The sequence below is a fragment of the Poecilia reticulata genome, chromosome 13, assembly GCF_904066995.2.
Source record: "Poecilia reticulata chromosome 13, P_reticulata-male-v2, whole genome shotgun sequence".
NCBI classification, from domain to species: Eukaryota; Metazoa; Chordata; class Actinopteri; order Cyprinodontiformes; family Poeciliidae; genus Poecilia; species Poecilia reticulata.
This window is the reverse complement of record NC_088842.1, coordinates 6122570-6140748: the sequence shown is the minus strand read 5'-3', so window position 1 is coordinate 6140748 and position 18179 is coordinate 6122570. Positions and strand designations below refer to the sequence as shown.

The 18179-nt window shown below is 40.2% G+C and overlaps 3 protein-coding genes across 9 annotated transcripts in view; all 3 read left to right on the top strand.

Moving 5' to 3' along the window:
• Positions 1 to 4859, top strand: part of LOC103474193 (bridge-like lipid transfer protein family member 2) — a 34241-nt gene extending 29382 nt beyond the window's left edge. For all 7 annotated transcript variants that reach the window (XM_081614308.1, XM_081614310.1, XM_081614309.1 and 4 more), the window contains 4 exons: positions 1372 to 1496; positions 1577 to 1678; positions 2658 to 2792; positions 3063 to 4859. In XM_081614308.1, coding sequence (XP_081470434.1) covers positions 1372 to 1496; positions 1577 to 1678; positions 2658 to 2792; positions 3063 to 3248 — 548 coding nt within the window. In that variant the 3' untranslated portion in view covers positions 3249 to 4859. The remainder of the gene's footprint in view (positions 1 to 1371; positions 1497 to 1576; positions 1679 to 2657; positions 2793 to 3062) is intronic.
• Positions 4860 to 4979: 120 nt separating this feature from the next.
• LOC103474192 (ribosomal protein S6 kinase-related protein) lies at positions 4980 to 10078 on the top strand. The gene is made up of 12 exons (XM_081614311.1): positions 4980 to 5184; positions 5980 to 6210; positions 6278 to 6361; positions 7081 to 7149; positions 7362 to 7431; positions 7783 to 7890; positions 7998 to 8038; positions 8122 to 8149; positions 8896 to 8985; positions 9250 to 9338; positions 9406 to 9516; positions 9602 to 10078. The coding sequence occupies exons 1-12, from the start codon at positions 5155 to 5157 to the stop codon at positions 9890 to 9892; spliced, it is 1242 nt and encodes a 413-aa protein (XP_081470437.1). The 5' UTR covers positions 4980 to 5154; the 3' UTR covers positions 9893 to 10078.
• A 2696-nt stretch (positions 10079 to 12774) lies between these two features.
• Positions 12775 to 16904, top strand: LOC103461260 (fructose-bisphosphate aldolase C-like). The gene is made up of 9 exons (XM_081614312.1): positions 12775 to 13082; positions 14074 to 14216; positions 14326 to 14537; positions 14611 to 14665; positions 14757 to 14917; positions 15002 to 15085; positions 15592 to 15766; positions 15920 to 16119; positions 16221 to 16904. The coding sequence occupies exons 2-9, from the start codon at positions 14105 to 14107 to the stop codon at positions 16311 to 16313; spliced, it is 1092 nt and encodes a 363-aa protein (XP_081470438.1). The 5' UTR covers positions 12775 to 13082; positions 14074 to 14104; the 3' UTR covers positions 16314 to 16904.
• Positions 16905 to 18179: the final 1275 nt, after the last annotated feature.

Genomic DNA, 18179 nt, shown 5'->3' with positions numbered 1-18179 from the left:
TTCTTTTTTTGGATCGCAGTAACCATGATCTGGACAAAATTTGTAATTATTGTCACAGAAAAGGTCATTGGAAAAAAGACTGTGCTTTGCTGAAATCCAGAAATAAAAATGGAACTCAAGTTAAACCAGCAGCGTTTGCTGCATCAGTTTCTGTGAATGTTCCTCACAAAATGGCTGAAGTGTCATCTTCTGGGAAACCTGACTTGAGTTCTTACAAACCATTTCTGTTGGAGGGACATGTTTCTTTGGTTGGGAGTGACGTTAAGATGCCGATTACAATCTTAAGAGATACTGGTGCATACGATTCATTCATTTTGGCATCCGTTTTACCTTTTTCAGATGAGTCTGACACTGGATTATCTATACCTGTGTTGGGTATGGGCATGTCTGTGTTTTGTGTTCCAGTACATAAACTTGTGCTCCATTCAGAGTTGTTTGAAGGAGAAGTAAGAATGGGTGTGAGACCAGCTCTGCCTGTGATGGGTGTTACAGTTATACTGGGGAACAATATAGCTGGAGGGAAAGTCTGGCCTGATCAACCAGAGTCTCCAGTTGTTGTTTCAGTACCTTTGATCAGCAGTGGTCCTGATGAAAATGAAAAATCACACCCTGACATTTTTCAAGCAGTGATGTGACTGTTTGGTTTTGTGGAGATGTTGACTCGCTTTTGGTTGATGCCCTTTTGGTGTTGCTGGCTGTGAGACGGCAGTAACTTTGAGTATGGTGCTGGACCATGCTAAGGGTCATCGTGTTGTGGGTGTCGCTCTCCATAATTTGTTGGTCACTTGCTTTGTTACCTGTCTAATAGTCACTTCAAGGTACCAGTTGTTGTGTATGGATGGGATCGGAGAGAATCTAAGTTTTGTTTCATTTCAGCTGGTCTGAGATATTAGTGTACTTAATTTTGTTTTTCTCTATTTCCAGATGTTAATGCACAGGTTGCCCAGGGTTCCAGTGGGGACCCTGTCTTGAAGAGGGGGGGTGTTACGGCCCAAGGCCTTTTCCTCTGGGTCTCTAACATCCATGTCTTTAATTGGTGCTGATTGGAAGTGGAGGCAGCTGGCCAGTGTCTCCAGATCCACCTTAAGACTCACCACTTCCTCTGACTGATCAGCTCTTTTCTTTCTGTCTCCCTGCCACTCTCTCCCTTTGTCCCTTTCTTTCCCAACCAGTTATGACTTTTGTTAAATAAATTCCTTTTTAAGTTATTCCATGCATTGCTTCCCTTTCATTTGTTATGGTTTAAGAGCCAGACCATAACAGCGTGTGTGTGTGTGAGAGTGGCTGTGTGGTGGTGTTGGGTGTAGCCTGCAGTGTCAGGCAGAGGGCATGGTGCTGACACTAATACGGTGTTGTGTGTTTGTGTCGCAGCTATTCCAGTCAAACCCCGGCCGCTGTCGGAGGACACCATGGGCGCCATGGGCCCCAGTAAGAGCATCACCCAGGGACTGAACCGCACGGCAGGGGTCAGGAGGTCATTCAGGAAGACTCCAGAGGTGGGGAGTCGATTCTGAACTGAAGCTGTTCAGGAAGGAAAGAAAGAGACAAACTGGTGCTGTGTGTTTTCTCCACTCAGCATCCTGTGGATGACATCGATAAGATGAAGGAGAGAGCTGCTATGAACAATTCCTTCATCTACATCAAGATTCCCCAAGTGCCTCTGTGTGTCAGCTACAAGGTGGGTTTCACTTTTAACACTAAATCCACCTCAACTTCTCACATCAATCAGTTTATTGTTTTTATAAGATTTGGTCAGATTAATCACATGCCAATGCTCTGATTAATCATTATGCTTAACTTCATAAGCTGGAAATGTAAAAATGGACATTTCCCCCCCAAAAAAGAAAGAAAGTAAAATGTTTTCTTGTCTCAAAGCAGATATATGAGTCTCCCAGGTTCTCGTGTTCAGGAAGGTTTAAAGGAAGTCATTTTGTTACAAATGTAGTTTAGCACATTTCAGCATAGCAGCAGCTCAAAGTGCTTTACATCGTGAAAAAATATCCAAAAAATAAATAACATCATAGAGTCTACGGTAGTGAAAACCCAATAACAGACATTACGTTTTGTCAGGTGCCATTGTTAAAATCATCGATCCACATAAAATATCAACGCTCCAATTAATATGGTGTGAAAGCAACTCTAACCAGCTGGGTTTTTAATCTGTCATTTTCTAAGTGGAGACGGAAACAACACTTACTGTTTGTAAAATAAAAATAACATTTGTTTTAATTTGAATCAAATTTTAGTCCATTTGTTGTTGACTAGTAACTACGAGAGACAAAATGTAACAGACTGAATCCAATAGCAGCATTATTTATAGAACAGACCTACAAGCTGCTTCTCAAAAGTCCAACACAGTTGATGAGATTACTACCATGCATGTTTCAGTAAATGCAGGAAGTTGCAATAATGCAAATTCACAAGTTTTCCACGGCCTTACCATCTTCCTTGCAACTTTTCGTGAAAATCTGACCAATCAGATTGTGAGATTTTCTTAGTGCACAACAGTATCAGTTTGGATGCTGACCAGTTGTCACTAGATGCCAACATCTAAACCAATGACTGCAGGTGCTGTCCCCCTTTTGCCTTTTTATTTTCATCTGCTCCCTTTCAAAGTTTCTCCTTCATTTTTATGTTGTGCTTTTTTGTCCCCTCAGGGAGAGAAGAGCAGTGTGGACTGGAGGGACCTGAACCTGGTTCTTCCGTGTTTGGAGTACCACAACAACACGTGGACGTGGCTGGACTTCGCCATGGCCGTGAAACGGGACAGCCGGAAGGCGCTCGTAGCGCAGGTGTGAACACTTCCAAAAAAATATTCACACCCTGTCTTCAACATTACAATCACAAACCTTAGTGTATTTTATTAGTTACTTTCTACCGGTCTAGAACATAAAATGCTAAAAATCAAACATTTTTGAATTTTTCAAATTCAAATATATATTAAAAAAAAGTTACATTGTTAGGGTTTTGTTTCTTTCTCATTTAAATTTTTTTGAAAGGTCCATGTTTGTTTGTTTTTGCTGCTTATCGTTCTTCATAAACGGCTCCATGTTGCTGCCCAGATGATAAAGGAGAAGCTGCGGCTGAAGCCGGCCTCCGTGGCGGACCTGCGCGGGAAGGCGTCCGACGGGAAGACGGACAACAACCAGCAGCAGCAGGAGGAAGACGAGAAGGCCCGGCTCCTCATCGGCCTCAGCACCGCGGACAAAAGCTCCAGCAAGAAGAGCATCTTCAGCCGACGCAAGTGAAAAACGAAAAAAGAAAAAAAAAAAAAAACACCCCTCACTGACGCAGCTCCCTCCGAAGAACACCCGAACGTCACTCCAGCTTGTGGAACCACGTTGGAAGAGCGGGCGAAGCTTCTCCTGTAGTTTCACTGCATCACATGAGCCTACTGAACTTGTTTTTGAAGGATCTCCATGGATATCTGGATGTCACAATGACCAAATGTGTGCTCTCATGTTTTCTGTTATTTGCTTTTTGTTTTTTTTTTTCAGTTTATCTGTATGCCAATTATAGCATTTCATACACTGGGCAGCTCTGATTTACAAAAGCATTCACCTGACAGAGCTTGGAAATAAATTCAGGAGCGGTAAATTGGTAAAGCGAGAAAATTGAAAACTTATCTCATTAAAATGAGAGAATTTTCTCGTTAAAATGAAAGTTTGTCATTATAAATGACACAAGTTTGATGTGTTATGACGAGAAACCTTCTCATCTTAATAAACTCATTTTAGCGAGTTTGCATTGAGTTCTAACATTCTCGTTTTAATGAGAAACTTTTCATTATGAGAAATGTTTGTTAAAAAGAATCTTAACGAGAAGCTTCGTCGCCATCACGAAAAGTTTAACAAGAAACGTTCTCGTTTGGCATCTCGTTACAACTAGAAACGTTCATGTTTTAACAAGATTGTTTCTTGTTCTAACAAGAAACATCCTCATTTGACGAGAAACGTTCTCATTTTAACAAGAAACATTCTCGTTTTTGCTAGTTTGGCATCTTGTAAAGAGAAACTTTCTCATTGTGAGAAACTCTTAGCTAGAAATGTTCGTGTTTTCACAATAAACTTTCTCATTTAAATGGGAAACGTTCTCGTTTTGGGGAGTTTTGCATCTCGTTATGAGATAAAAATGGCTAGTTTTTATCTAGTTGGGACTTGTTGAATAAAGGCATAAAGAGGCTCGCTATGACTTCTTCTCCCTCCTGCTTCCTCTAGACAACATCTAAAAATCCCAAGAGGTTTTGCTGTTTTGCCATTACAACTTTTCTTGTTAAAGGAGAAAATATTTTTGCTTTCTTTTTTATATATATATCTCGCTAAAACGAGATGCTGCTCCTGAATTTCTCTCCCAGCTCCGTTAGACTGATGACCCGGATGTAATAAGTATTTTATTGCATTGAAAGTAGCGAGGCAGATTCCTGCTCCTCTCCTGCTGGCTCAGGAACACCGCTGCAGATCTCACACACACACACAGGGCACACACACTTCAACTACTAACAGCTGATATTCCATTCATTTCATGCTAAATCTAAATTTATCAGTGTATGTTTCACCACATATGGAAGAAGCTGATCTGGGCTGCATGACTGTCACTGACATGAAGGCCGACATGTTTTCGATTTTTCTTGCATCACTCAGCCTGCTGTTTTACTTTAACTTACCTCAGTGCAATTAATCAAGAAGAAAAAATATATATCTTCGAGTACTTGATGGTTATGTTGTAAAGGACAAAAGAAGAAGAGTGCGTCTTCTGTAATTTTAACACTAAAGCACCTTTCATGCAAAGTATTGATATTTTTGTAACCACGGTTGTTCTGTCACTTGTCTTGAACGTGTCGATTAAAGAGTAACGCAACAGCGGCTGTGCTCTCTTCCGTCCCACCGGCTCCTGTTGTTTACATCTCGGTTAAAGTCGCTCGGCTCTCTGCGGGCTGGTTGATCATCGATCTGACTGTTTCAACTGGAGCGGAATCTCCCCGCAAATCAGGCTGGAGATGCGTCACATCCATCCATCCATCCATCAGCGGGACGCAGCTCCAGTCACACAGACACGTGGATTTACGAGACCAAAACACACAAACTGCGGCTTTTTTTTTTTTGTCTTTTCTCCGTTTTAACTCACTTTTTTGTGAGTGAAAGTCTTGAGGATGCGATGGGACGCGAAGTCAGTAAAAACAGAAAGGTGAGTGAGTGATGCAGATACGCGCGCGTTGGAAGTTGTTACGTATTTTCGTGAATTGATTCTTGTGTAACTAGAAGTGAAACATGTTTTCTTTACTCGGCAACAGCAACAAAAAAATAAAACAAACCTAGGTCCAGTTTTTATTTTGCTCCACAAATGGACATTGATGGACGTCAAAAATAGATTATAGATTGAATAAGTGCTTACTGACCTTCATTCTGATCATTCCACGCGCGGTTTTGTCGCAGACGTGGCTCGAGCCTTCAAGGTTATGTGGAAAATAAAATGTAAATAGAATTGATGCTGTTCTTTAAAAGTATTTACCCACTTACACTTTTTTTTTTCTTTTGCGCATATGAAAACAAAAACAGGTTTGAAATATTTATTAAAGGGAGAGAACTGACCAAATTCTATAATATAGAGAAAATTTAACTTATATTAAATATTTTTAAAACGTAATATTGCTTGAAAAAAAAATTTCTTAACTTGTATGACAAAATGAAGTAGGCATGAAAATCCCAAACAACATTGACAACTGTCAAATGTTAAGAGCAGGCCAAAATGACCAAACTGTACGGTGAAGAATCAGTAAATAATTTTTGAGTCAAAGCCATAACAGACAAGCATAATTAGATAATTACGCCTAAATAAATGATTTTGTTTAATTTGCAAATTCAATAAATAATCTCAGAAATTCGATCTGGACAAGTTTGTAGTTATGACACGGCAAATTAAGAATTCTGTTGGTGATATTCCACCACTGACGAAAGCAATTTGATTTTTGGTTTTCATCAGATAGAGGATCCACCAGCTCGACATCACTTCAGTCATGACTTCCTATCAAACGTCCGGGTCTCCATCGCTCGCAGACTCGGACACTCTCAGCCTGTGGGAGTGGACCGAGCGCCGCTTCCTCCAAGTGACAGGGAAGGAATGCCTGAGAAAGAGAAACCTCCTCCAGCCCTCATTTCGCTCTTCCTCCCAGAGTTTCCACAACGTAACACTCCATCAGAGGACTGTTTTCAGGTGGGCAGTTGGTATTTAAACCAAACTAGCTGGTGTGGGAAAGTGACCTCAACTTTTCTGCTTTCAGGTTCTCGATGTCATCGCTAAAGGCTCGCTTGGACCCGTCCTGAAAGTCAGGGTTGTTCACCAGGAGAAGGTTTGGGCTGCTAAGGTTGGTTGAGATGTAACTTCAAAAGAGGAAAGTGTGTTTGAGGCAAGTCACAACGCATTACAGGAAAACAAAGGAGAAAGAAAATGACATTAATTTATGAAATACATTAGGATGGTAATAGTAAAATTAGGTATCACAAAAAAACTTTAAAATACAACCTTTAAGGAAACAAATAGGTAAGAAATTATAAGATATACATATATATTTATGAAAATGTGGTAGACAAAAATATTTTCTGTTATTTAAAAAAAAAAGACAGTCGTTTCTGCACATCTCAGATGTCTGTGTAGGTGATTTTAAAGTTGAAGAGCACAGAAAATAATGACTTGTTTTTTCTGCTCAAGGCTGAAGAAAGTTCGGACTCATTTGTGGATAATTTGAACAAAATGAATCAATGATTGTAATGTACTACAGCCAGGTGGTGACATACATATGTTCTTGTACTCAGAGCGTTGGGGGGCATCACATAGATTATAAATGAAAGTGGGTAAAAACTGGAGCCTTGAGGAACCCCACAAGTGATTGTAGTTTTTATTTTTTTATTTTTTAAGCAGTCCCACTCTGAAAGGTGTTGGCACACAGCACCAGGCAATCCCACCAGAGATTCAGTAAAACCAAGGCAGAAGTTTTTTTATGCATTAATTTGCAATTTATAGAATATAAACCACTAATTTCTCAAGTTTTATTGTTTTTAATAATGGACATGTGTTGTCACATAGGTTCTACCAAAGTCAGAGATCTTAAAACAGGGAGTGCTGGAGCAAACAAAAGAAGAAGTTATAATTCAGGTAATTTTTCAGAAAATAATGGCTCTCAAAAATTATGCTAACCTTATTAATTGTTATATATCTGATTTTTTTAAGATTTAAAGGAGGGATGTATTGTTTTGCATTTAATCATAACCTTATTAATTGTATAAAACAAAGCCAGTTTAAATACTACTTCCACATTTAGCTGTTTAGTTTCATTTGTCCACTTCCTGTTTGTCTCTGCTTTGCAGAGGCAGCTCAGACATCCGTTTATTCACAGTGTGCAGGACTGCTGGCAGACACAGCACCACCTCTTCATCAGTGAGTCAAAGTTGTAAAGATTCCTATTACATCCAAATCCCAGCCCTCTGTTTTAAGGAAGTGCTCTGCCATCCAGTGACAGCTACAAAATTAGACATTTGACAGAAAACAACAAAAAAATCTAGAATGTGACCAAATGTGGAAAACATTCTGTCACGTTCATGACTGTGATTTGACCTTTCACCTTCCTCACCAATATTATGTGGAGAAAAAAAAAAAATCTCATTTTCTGTGGTTTCCCTTGCAATTTTCTAATTTCACATATTAATTCAGCCGCCTGTGCTGACCTGATTGAACTCATCAGCGGAGACCTAATAAGTATCTGTGCTAATCTGCGTTATCCCCCTGCAGTGTTCGAATACTGCAGCGCTGGAGATTTATACACGTACTGGCTACTGAAGGGCCAGTTTGACCAGGACCAGGTTCGACTCCTTGCTGCAGAGCTTGGCAGTGCCTTGGGTATCTATGTGTGTGTGTGCGTGCGTGCGTGTGTGTGTTCAACAATGTTCATCAGAACTAATTTTTATTTTTGTGTGAAGCTAACTGGATTCATTTCTCTTTTCCAGGTTTCCTACATGATCTGGGAATCGTCCATAGAGACGTAAAGGTACGATTTTACTTGAACAGTGTAGTTTGTTTTTCTTGAGTATAATCTGAGTTATGTTCATCATTTTCTCCATTATTTTTCAGATGGAAAACATTTTGTTGAGTGATAAAGGTATGGCATGTTTCTTTTTATACATGTAGTCCACATGTAGCTGGACATCTGAGGAAACAATTTTTAATGCGTTTTTTGGCCCTTAATCCACATGAAAACTTTGTTTAATATCACCACAAATGCTTATTTAAGCACACAAATACAAATTGGAAAATGAAGATTTAGTGCTTCATCCATTAGTTTGTGACAAATAATCCAATATGTATGCAAACTTGATTTGAAACGATTCCATTGCCTTTCTCGTGTTTTCAAAACTTTATATTCTAATAAGCTATTTTGAAGTAGTTCAGCCTACATATCTGTCCATACAAATGAACCTCCTGGCGCCATGCTTAATTCCTAACAGGAAGTTGTGGTTGTTTTGAAGTAATCTGATTGGTTGACAGGTTTTAGCTTTGCACTACACTGCCCCCTATGGGTTTGGGATGTTTAAAACGACACTCGGGGGCGGATTTGTGCGAGTTTGGATGAAAACTTTTCTGAAACCGATCCCGCATGCAAAATTATTGTTTTAATAATATTATGTGGTGGAGATATTCTCTTTTAAAAAGACCCAGCTACACATGTACAATGCGTTAGACGAACCCTAAACAGAAAGCAATGAGGAAATAGAAGGAAAACAATAGCAAAATGCTCAGAGATGCTCAGATCAAGAACTCATTGTCGATAAGTCACTAAGTTGGATAGAAAAATCAAAGGTCACTGCAAATACTGGCCAAAAGTTGCTGTGTTTTGTCTTGATTCAGGTCACCTCCGCCTGTCTGATTTCGGCCTGTCGCGCCGACTGAATCGAGGAGGACGAGCGTTCACCGTATGCGGAACCATTCAGTATATGGGTGAGATCTAAGCTTCTTAAGAGAACGTTCCTGTTGTTTTCCAGCTCTTTTTAGTACATGTTGGCTTAGCTTTTGACTCTGTGACTGAGTGAAAGCCCCCGTCTTCATCATCGGTTTCTTTGCCGCTCTGGATTCAATTTGACTCGGTTAGAAAACCGAAACATTTGTGACGTTTGGCCTTTGGGATCTATTAGAGCTTCTTTCTATCTGTTGTTTTTCACTTTCATTCCTTTGAGTCATGCTCATCTTGTGTTTTTCAAACAGCGCCTGAGGTTTTGAGTGGGGGTCCGTACAGCCACGCTGCAGACTGGTGGTCTCTCGGGGTTTTGTTATTCTCGCTGGTTACAGGAGAGGTAACTTTCTTTTGATTCACTCATGACAAACGGCACATTTTATTGTTTTTGTTTTCTCCTTTTGCAGTTTCCACTGGCAGCGGAGTCGAACCACATCAATATGTTGAAGAAGGTCAGAGACTGCTCTTATGTTCCACCAAAGACCCTCAGCTCTGACCTCACCCTACTGCTCAGTGAGGTCAGTCGGCTTCAATAACATCCTGCTCTGGGCCAGAAAATCTCACACCTAAGTCTCTTTTCCTTTCCTCTCCTCGCCGCTTCAGCTTTTGTGCAAGAGTCCAGCGAGCCGCCTCCATAACCTGCAGCGCTTCAAGACACAGGCCTTCTTCAGGGGCGCCTCGTTCGACTCGTACATCCTCCAGAAAACGCCGGTAAAATTCCTCCTGGAGCTCAGAAGCCATCCTGACTGGGCAGCCATGTCGAGGAGAGGCTCCGTGGCGGACTGGTTTGAGTACTTTGACTTTAACAACACTTTGATCGCTCCTTTAACTCTCACTGAACTGCCTCCTGCTTCGCCCAGTGAGGACGTGGCGTTGACTGCAGAGGAGGACTAGAAACCATGACGACACGACTCATTCTAGGTCTGAATTCAGTCACTACGCGTATGACGAACAGCCTCATTTTTTAACATGTCAGTCTTTTCTCTTTAAAACTACATATTTACAGATATTTTGCAAATTTTTTGCATTTTGTACCTGTGTGTTTCTGGATGCGTTTCTATTAAACTTTATATGCTTGAAGCTGTTTTAAGCATTTTATTAAAAGGCTAGAAGAGACTTTTGTAACTTACAGAATATTTTGGAAAAATAAGTATTTTGATCTTTATATCATGTTACAATGTTATTCCCTCATTCAAAACATGCCTGGAGTATTGCCTTGATTTTTTTTATGCATGTTTGAGAAATCCTCAGGTTACAGAAATTGTTTTAATTAAGCCACATCAGAGGGTTTTCAAGCTTAAATGGCCTGTTTAAGGTCAACCCACAGCATGGATTTCAATCCAGACTTTGACTAGGTCACTCCAGCATATTTACTTATATTTGTTTTGCTATTATGAGGTGTACTTGCTGGTGGGCTTTGAATCATTGCCATCACTGCATAACCCCACTGTTTTTGAACTGAAGGTTCAAACACAGTGGCCATAGAACAGAATTCATGGTTCTGGTTCTATCCAACTTCTGAAGAACTAAAGTATTCTAATACCATCATACTACCACCACCATGTTTGACAGTAGGTATTATGGGTATTTTTTTTTCTTTTCTGAGAAATGCTGTATTTGCTTTAGATGTAACAAAACATTCGGCTTTGAAAAAGTTAGAATATTTTCCCCACAGCCTTGGGCGTCGTGGGTTCACTTGACGTTTGGTGGCCAACTTTCAGCCTCCTCACGACCTACTTGAAGGATCCCTCCAAAACCCATTTAGGACATCCATAATAGGATGGAAAATGGAGCACCAGATAAAGTATCATCATTAAACGTCTTTAATTAGTTAACGCGGGGGAAAAAAATAACCCCTAAGGTTCCCACGGGAGATAACCGAGTATAATTGCTGAACTTCGCAGAGCCGTGCGTTTATTTCAGAACCGTGTCTGCTGAATGGGAGAGCGTCGGCTCCTCCCTGACACTGAATTCCCTCTCAGGCCTTTGTCTTAGACAGGTCCGCCAAGTCTGTGTTGTGGCTGTGCGGGTGGCACGCAGTCCAGTGACCCACATCTGCCTTCACCGGCACACTAACCCAAAATAGAGGAGAGAGGAGTCCCCCGGAAAAGACAGATGAATAAACTCACCTGAGGGTTGGTAAATAGCGTCGTTACGTAACTGAGCGCGCGACGGAAGCAGTTTTATTAACTGAGGAAAGGAAGTAAACGGTTCGGGCTCATGGACAGGGGGTGGAAGATGAGTTAACCAACAACATTTAAGCAAAATCACTGATCACACAATTACCGTTATTATCTTCCTGTAGCAGTATACGTCACTTTTCAAGTTTAACTTTCCAATTCAGGAACGTCTTGATTAGTAACCTCCCACTTTCTGTTTCCCTGGAGTATAACTGTGACACAGCAGGGGCCAATTTCAGTTAACCCCTGACTGTTAGGCTGAGGAGAGATGCCATATCTAAAATTTGGTTAGGTGAAACTATGACTGAGGTTTATGTACAACAATAGAGATACACCAATCTGATAATAATATCTGTATCACCCTGATATCAAAAAAAATTCTAAATTGGATATTGGTGACAATGTCCCTGATCCATAATGGCACATCTATTCAGTCTAATTCTATGCTGTGTGCTCTGAGTGACATCATGCTTTATTATTTATTCTACATTATATTTAGAATTCCTAATTGCTCCTTCTGAACCATTTCAAAGATAGTATGTTGCTGTTTAGTTTTACATGTTTCACCAAGATAGTTGGCCTGTTGTTTCAGTTTATCATTTGTTTTATATTGGCTGTTTCACTTCTAACTGCACTGAGTCATGCACAAATTAAAGTTTTGTTATTTTTACATGTTTGACCAAGATTGTGAAGCTATTGGTGTATTTTAGTGTGCTGTACTGGCACAGAGTTAGCAAATAAATGTGTAATTTAGTACATTTATGTTTGTGTTTAAAAAATAAAAGTTTTAAGTCAGTTTTTCAGTATTGGATCGGTATCGGCCAATGCTAAACCTTAGATATCGGCATCGGAAGTGGATCAGTGCATCCCAGTCACGCTGTGGGCCTGTTTCTCCCACAGAGAATCTTGTTGGCGTCTGGCATCATGACTCTGAAATACCAGAACACTTTTAGAAAGACAATACTAATGAACTGTATATAGACCATCACTGGGTCTTTCTGTAGAACAAGGATCCAAGACAAATGACAGAGACATGTACCCTAGACTTAACATAAACCTTCTCCTAGTTCAGCTTCTTCATATGTTGTAAAAGTATGCTGTTGTAATGAGAAAAGGGCAGGCAAAAAATTGGGCCACCAAAGGCCCTTTTTTCACATCTTTGTGGCTAAAGTCAAAGCTCTGTGTAGGAAATATAACTTTCAAACTGAAAACAAATTGACTCTTTTAAGCCTCGTGTATGGAGACACATTATAGATACCCCTTCTTAGTGACCAAAACCTGGAATTAACCATTACTATACGATCTCCTACTGAACATCTCTAAGGCTCATAATCAAAGTGAGAGGACATATAGCCCTGAGTGTGAAACCCTCTGAGATTCTGAGGGTGACTACCAAATTATCAGGAGACCAGAAACTTTCCTTTGGGCACTTTCTTTTTTTTTTACTAATTAAGATGAAAATAAAACCCCTCAGGGGAGAGGTTAAATAAAGCTGCAACAGGGGCAGAGATTATGGATATATGATGTAGGTTTTGCAATGTAGCCTGAGTCCTAATGGCTGCTGTAGGTATAGTGATAGGAACTGGTATTCAGGGAGAAAAAGAAGGATTCCGCTCACAAAAAGCTGCTTGTGAGCTTCAGATTTAGGTGTGCTTCTGCTATTTTCTTTAAGAGATATAGGAATTGTTTCACTTGTGTAAAAAGAAGTCGGAAGTGGATCTGAAAATGTTGGAAAATTGTACTAGAACAATGATTCATCAAAATTTCTAACTTATGTAGGGCAGAGGTGGGAGTGTAAGCTCCGCCCAGGGGTGTATTCTTTTAAGGTGTGACACACTTTGAGTTGGATACAAACCGGAGCTGACAGAGAGACACTATCACTGCTCATAACCTCATCACAGGAGGTAAGATGCTTTATTTCTCCTTCCTTTTGATAGCGTATTTGGCTTACTGTCTTTGTATCCTGGTAATAGATTTTACCTAAACTGTTTTTTTTGTGTGCATGGAGAGCATTTTTTAAACCTTCATTCCAGCCTTTATTAGAATCAGAAATATTTATTTGAACATTTACATGAACGTTCATTAATTTTATGCATCTTTTCCATCAAGTTGAAAATATGAATGGTAACTAAAATAAAAAGAAAAAAAGAAAAGAAAATTAAACGATACAAAAATATTTGTTTTGTTTTTTACTTTGAAACACAAATGTGAAAAAAATATTTTGTATAGTTTGATTTTCCTTTTTTTATTTTAGACACATTTTAGAATTATTGATGTAAAACAAGCTCTTACGTCTTACTGAAAAGTTACATTTAAGTCAAGTCAGTTTTTGTCTTATTTCAAATGTACCAAGACATTTTCGTACCGTTTAATTTTCCTTGATTTTTGTCATTTTATTTCAGACTTAGTGACCATTCATATTTTAAATCGGATGGAAAAGATGCATAAAATTAATGTACGTACATGTAAATGTTCAAATAAATATTTCTGAAGCTAATAAAAGCTAGAACAATATTTTAGTTTAGTTACTAGACCACAAATACTTGGTAAGATTTTTTGTTTTTTGCAGTGATAAACATAAAACATTAGACAGAACCAGGAGCGCAAATATGTACTGTCTGATGTGTATGGAGACACATTGTAAATACCCCTTCTCCATGCCTCTCATTTATCTACACATTTACAAACAGTTGCTAAATGCTGAAAATGCTGGAATTTTTTTCCCCACCATTGTTTTGGCACCCCCTCTAGCAGCGCCCACTTTTTGCACCGCTGGATAGAATTGAATTTTTACATAGCAAAGGCTCCAGCTAAGAATAGATTTTTTTTCCTTCTTGTAAATATACAACTGACTGTTGCTCAATGCCATGGCGACCACCCTTCTCCTGCTGCCAGCAAGCGGATCAACTCTTCCACCAGTCCCAGGATGACGCACCAGTTCCCAACTCTCTCCGAGGCCCAGAAGAGGGAGCTCCATGAGATGGCTCTACGCATAGTTTCTCCAGGGAAGGGCATCCTGGCTGCAGATGAGTCTGTGGGTCTGTAGAACTCTTGCTTCCCTCTTACCTCTGATTCCTGGTTAAAACCACCTTGTCCAAACTCCAAAGAGATGATCCTGATGGATAAATCTAGTCGTTTTCTCTGCAGGCAGCATGGCCAAGCGGCTGGCCCAGGTAGGGGTGGAGAACACAGAGGAAAACCGCAGGCAGTTCCGTCAGATCCTCTTCAGTGCGGATGATCGCATCAACAGCTGCATTGGAGGAGTCATCTTCTTCCATGAGACCCTCTACCAGCATTCTGATAATGGTGTTCCCTTTGTGAAAATGATCAGGGACAGGGGGATCCTGGTTGGGGTCAAGGTGTGTCCGCTCTCCAGTTGAACGCGCAGCTCAATGCAGGTCAGAACTAATCCAAAGTTTCTTCTCTCAATAGGTTGACAAAGGTGTCGTTCCTCTGGCGGGAACATGTGGGGAAACCACCACGCAAGGTCAGACCGGCTCATCTTTATGGATCGACTCTATTTCTTTATTTTTTATTTTTTTAGTATTTGCAGCTCAGCTTTAAACCTTTCTCTGCAGGTCTGGACGGTTTGGCGGAGCGCTGTGCGCAGTATAAAAAGGATGGAGCTGTGTTTGCAAAGTGGCGTTGTGTGCTGAAAATCAGCGACTCCAATCCATCAAAACTGGCAATCACAGAAAATGCAAATGTTCTCGCGCGCTGCTCGAGTATCTGCCAGCAGGTTAGAGGGATCAGTAGTGTGCACGTCATTTATGGGCTGATACAGCTGTGTAGATTGATTGAGAATCTTTGATGTTTTGGGTAGAATGGCATTGTGCCCGTCATTGAGCCAGAGATTTTACCTGATGGTGATCACGACCTGAAACGCTGCCAGTACGTCACGGAGAAGGTGAGGTTTTTGTAGTTTTAATGCCAGGAAGTCCAGGGACACTTGAAAAGACTTAAATGTATGTATCCAAAATTAAAGTTTGAAATTAACTTAAAAAAATGGAAAGTTGGTCTTAAACACATTATATACAGGTTTTAAATTTTGTTGTGGCAGGACCACATAATCTGGTACATTCTTATATATATATATATATTGTGCAAGGCTCAGGAGGAGCGTGGCAAATGTCACGGTTTGACAATGGAAAGAGGACCATCAGACCCTCAGCTACAGAAACCACACAAAAAAAACCCTCATAAAGTGCATGCCACGGTGTCCAGTGTGACCCGACAGACCACACACAAGGTCAAAAGTTTTTTTCCTCAGACCACTGAAGCGTTAAAAGAGCCTCAGGAATGTGGAAAAAAAAAAGAACTTGGACAGAACATCACAGAAAAATATGGAATTATTTAAGACTTTAGAAAAAAAGAACAAAAAACTATTCAGTTCAAACCTTTTGTGTGCTGCAGGTCCTGGCTGCAGTATACAAAGCCATGTCAGACCACCATGTCTATCTGGAAGGCACTCTGCTCAAACCCAACATGGTCACTCCTGGACACAGCTGCCCCACCAAGTACAGCCCAGAGGAGGTGGCTATGGCATCTGTCACCGCCATGCGCCGCACCGTTCCCCCGGCCGTACCGGGTCAGTCACACCACACCCACTACCGACCAGAAACACTCACACTCTTTTGAAAACACTCCATTGTACCCCTGGTTTTATGTAAAATCTCCGTTTGCCAAGAACTGTATTTACCTAACAAAAAGACACCAAACTCTGATGGTTTACTCCCTGCAGGGATTTGCTTCCTGTCTGGAGGTCAGAGTGAAGAAGAGGCCTCCGTCCACCTGAACGCCATCAACAATTGCCCTCTGGCCAAGCCCTGGGTCCTGACGTTCTCGTTCGGCCGGGCCCTGCAGGCGTCGGCCCTCAGAGCCTGGAGAGGGCACAAAGAGAACGAAAAAACCGCCACGGAGCAGTTCATTAAGCGAGCAGAGGTACTTTTTCCTGAGATGTACTGCAGATAAAAATAACTATGATGCTATGTTTAAGTTGTTGCCTGTTTTTGTGTCAAGTTTATTTATTTTATTCCTCTCAGGTGAACAGTCTGGCATGTCAGGGGAAATACAGCGGCGGTGATAACTACGGCGAGACCGGCCATCGCGTCTTTGGCTCCTGCCATGCTTACTGAACAAAGACATAATTTTTAAGCGTTATGTTTTATTTATTATGCTATATCCCCAGTGAATAGTACAGCAGACACTTAGACTAGATGAAAATAGGTGATGTGTGAATATATTGAATGAAAACAGCTGACAGTGTTTTATTGGTATGTTTAATGAAGACAATCAGGAATGTAATCAGGACTTCTCATGTCTGAAGGAAATGTCTACTTCCTCTGCATAATGTGTGTGTAATATAATGCATGTAATGTAATGCAGTGCTCAAAAAGTCAATTCTTTAATCCTATGAGAATATTGACCTGATAGCACAGACTACAGTTTACATCAAATAGTGTCATTTGCTAATTATGTGATCAAACGGATGATGCTCTTCATCCCCTTGTCTGAAAATTTCTATTGCTTCTCTGAGTGGAATGAACGAGCTTTGCATAGCGTTTAGCACTGGTTGTTCAGAGGTAAGAAGAATAATGCCTGACATTAGCTTTGAGCTAATGAGCCCCTGCGCTCCCTGCTGACCTCTGAATGCATCATGCTCTCAGTCACAGGAATATTCTCTGTACAATAAACATCAAATGCAATAAAAATGCTTGTCGGTTGAAGTCTGGTGTGTTTATGGAATGGCACGTTTTTGTTGTGAAAGAATAACTCGGTATAAAAAGAACGTATTAAACAGGAAAATCATCAGTATGAGATTTAAATATTTTGTATTTTAAATGTTTTTATTAGCTCTCAAATTACATTTGTGAACAGGGGCAGTACTAACCTGTTTGGTGCCCTGAGCAAACAACACACTCAGTCCCCCCTGCAGGATTTTGGGGTGTCTAACTTAAGGAGAGAAACAATTAAGGTAGTGAGATAATTTAACACAGTGCCATCAGAGTAAGGTAATATTGGTTATAACAGCATTAGTAATATATATCGGCCCAAATGTTCAGATAGGTGCATCCCTAATTTATCAGTAATAAAATCGATAAAAATAGGCCAATGCAACAGCACTTTCCCAACTTAATATGAAGTGATTAGTGGGTACTTATTCTGACATAGCAAACAGCTAATGATTAACAAAGAAATGGGCCTACATATACTTCCAGTTTGTGAAATATTCAGAATAGGAATCCAAGCAACACTTCTTCCTGTAAATGTCTATTTAACATAGTCTACATCAGTGTTTTTCAACCACTGTGCTAGTGTGCCGTGAGCGATCGTCAGGTGTGCTGTGGAAATTATCCAATTTCACCTACCGTATTTTCCGGACTATAAGCCGCTACTTTTTTCCTAAGCTTTGAACCATGTGGCTTATAGCCTGGTGTGGCTTTCCAGTTTTTTGTTTGTTTGCTTGTTTGTTCGTTTCCAAAAAATTTGAAGGTGCGGTTTATAGTATGGTGCGCTCTATACGGTAATTGGTTTTAATGATTTTTTTGAAAATGAATTAATTATCTGCAAATAATGCCATCTTCGAGTGTCTGCTGTAGTAATGACTAGCGACGTAATCATGTAATTTTCTTACCACTAGATGGCAGTAGGTACAGAGCATTTTACGTTAAAACAAGAGAATTAGTGATGCATGACTGTTACAGGAAGCTGTGAGAAGATTGTATCTAGCAAGACTGTGACGACAGTGATGGAAAAGACAGTAAAGCTCAGCAGTAGTTGGAAAGAACATGGGTCCATTTCCCACAACATATCTGGCTACTATAAAAACTAAAAACAGAGAGAGACTGAGAGCTGTTGAGGAAGAGCTTTGTCTTTCTTCCATTTCTGCCAGGAAATCAGCTGTTTTCATCCAAACATGCACAGGTTTCACACTAGGTAAGTAAAATATACAGATATTGACATTTTGTACATGCAGCTCTTCATATTGTAACACTGAACAT

Excerpts from the sequence above, each read along its gene's own strand:
- LOC103474192 (XM_081614311.1), top strand. The coding sequence starts at position 5,155 with ATGGGACGCGAAGTCAGTAAAAACAGAAAG. Across the intron at positions 7,432-7,782 it reads ACAGCACCACCTCTTCATCA|TGTTCGAATACTGCAGCGCT; the intron begins GTGAGTCAAAGT and ends ATCCCCCTGCAG. Across the intron at positions 8,039-8,121 it reads TCGTCCATAGAGACGTAAAG|ATGGAAAACATTTTGTTGAG; the intron begins GTACGATTTTAC and ends ATTATTTTTCAG.
- LOC103461260 (XM_081614312.1), top strand. The coding sequence starts at position 14,105 with ATGACGCACCAGTTCCCAACTCTCTCCGAGGCCCAGAAGAGGGAGCTC. Across the intron at positions 15,086-15,591 it reads GCCAGTACGTCACGGAGAAG|GTCCTGGCTGCAGTATACAA; the intron begins GTGAGGTTTTTG and ends TGTGTGCTGCAG. Across the intron at positions 16,120-16,220 it reads AGTTCATTAAGCGAGCAGAG|GTGAACAGTCTGGCATGTCA; the intron begins GTACTTTTTCCT and ends TATTCCTCTCAG.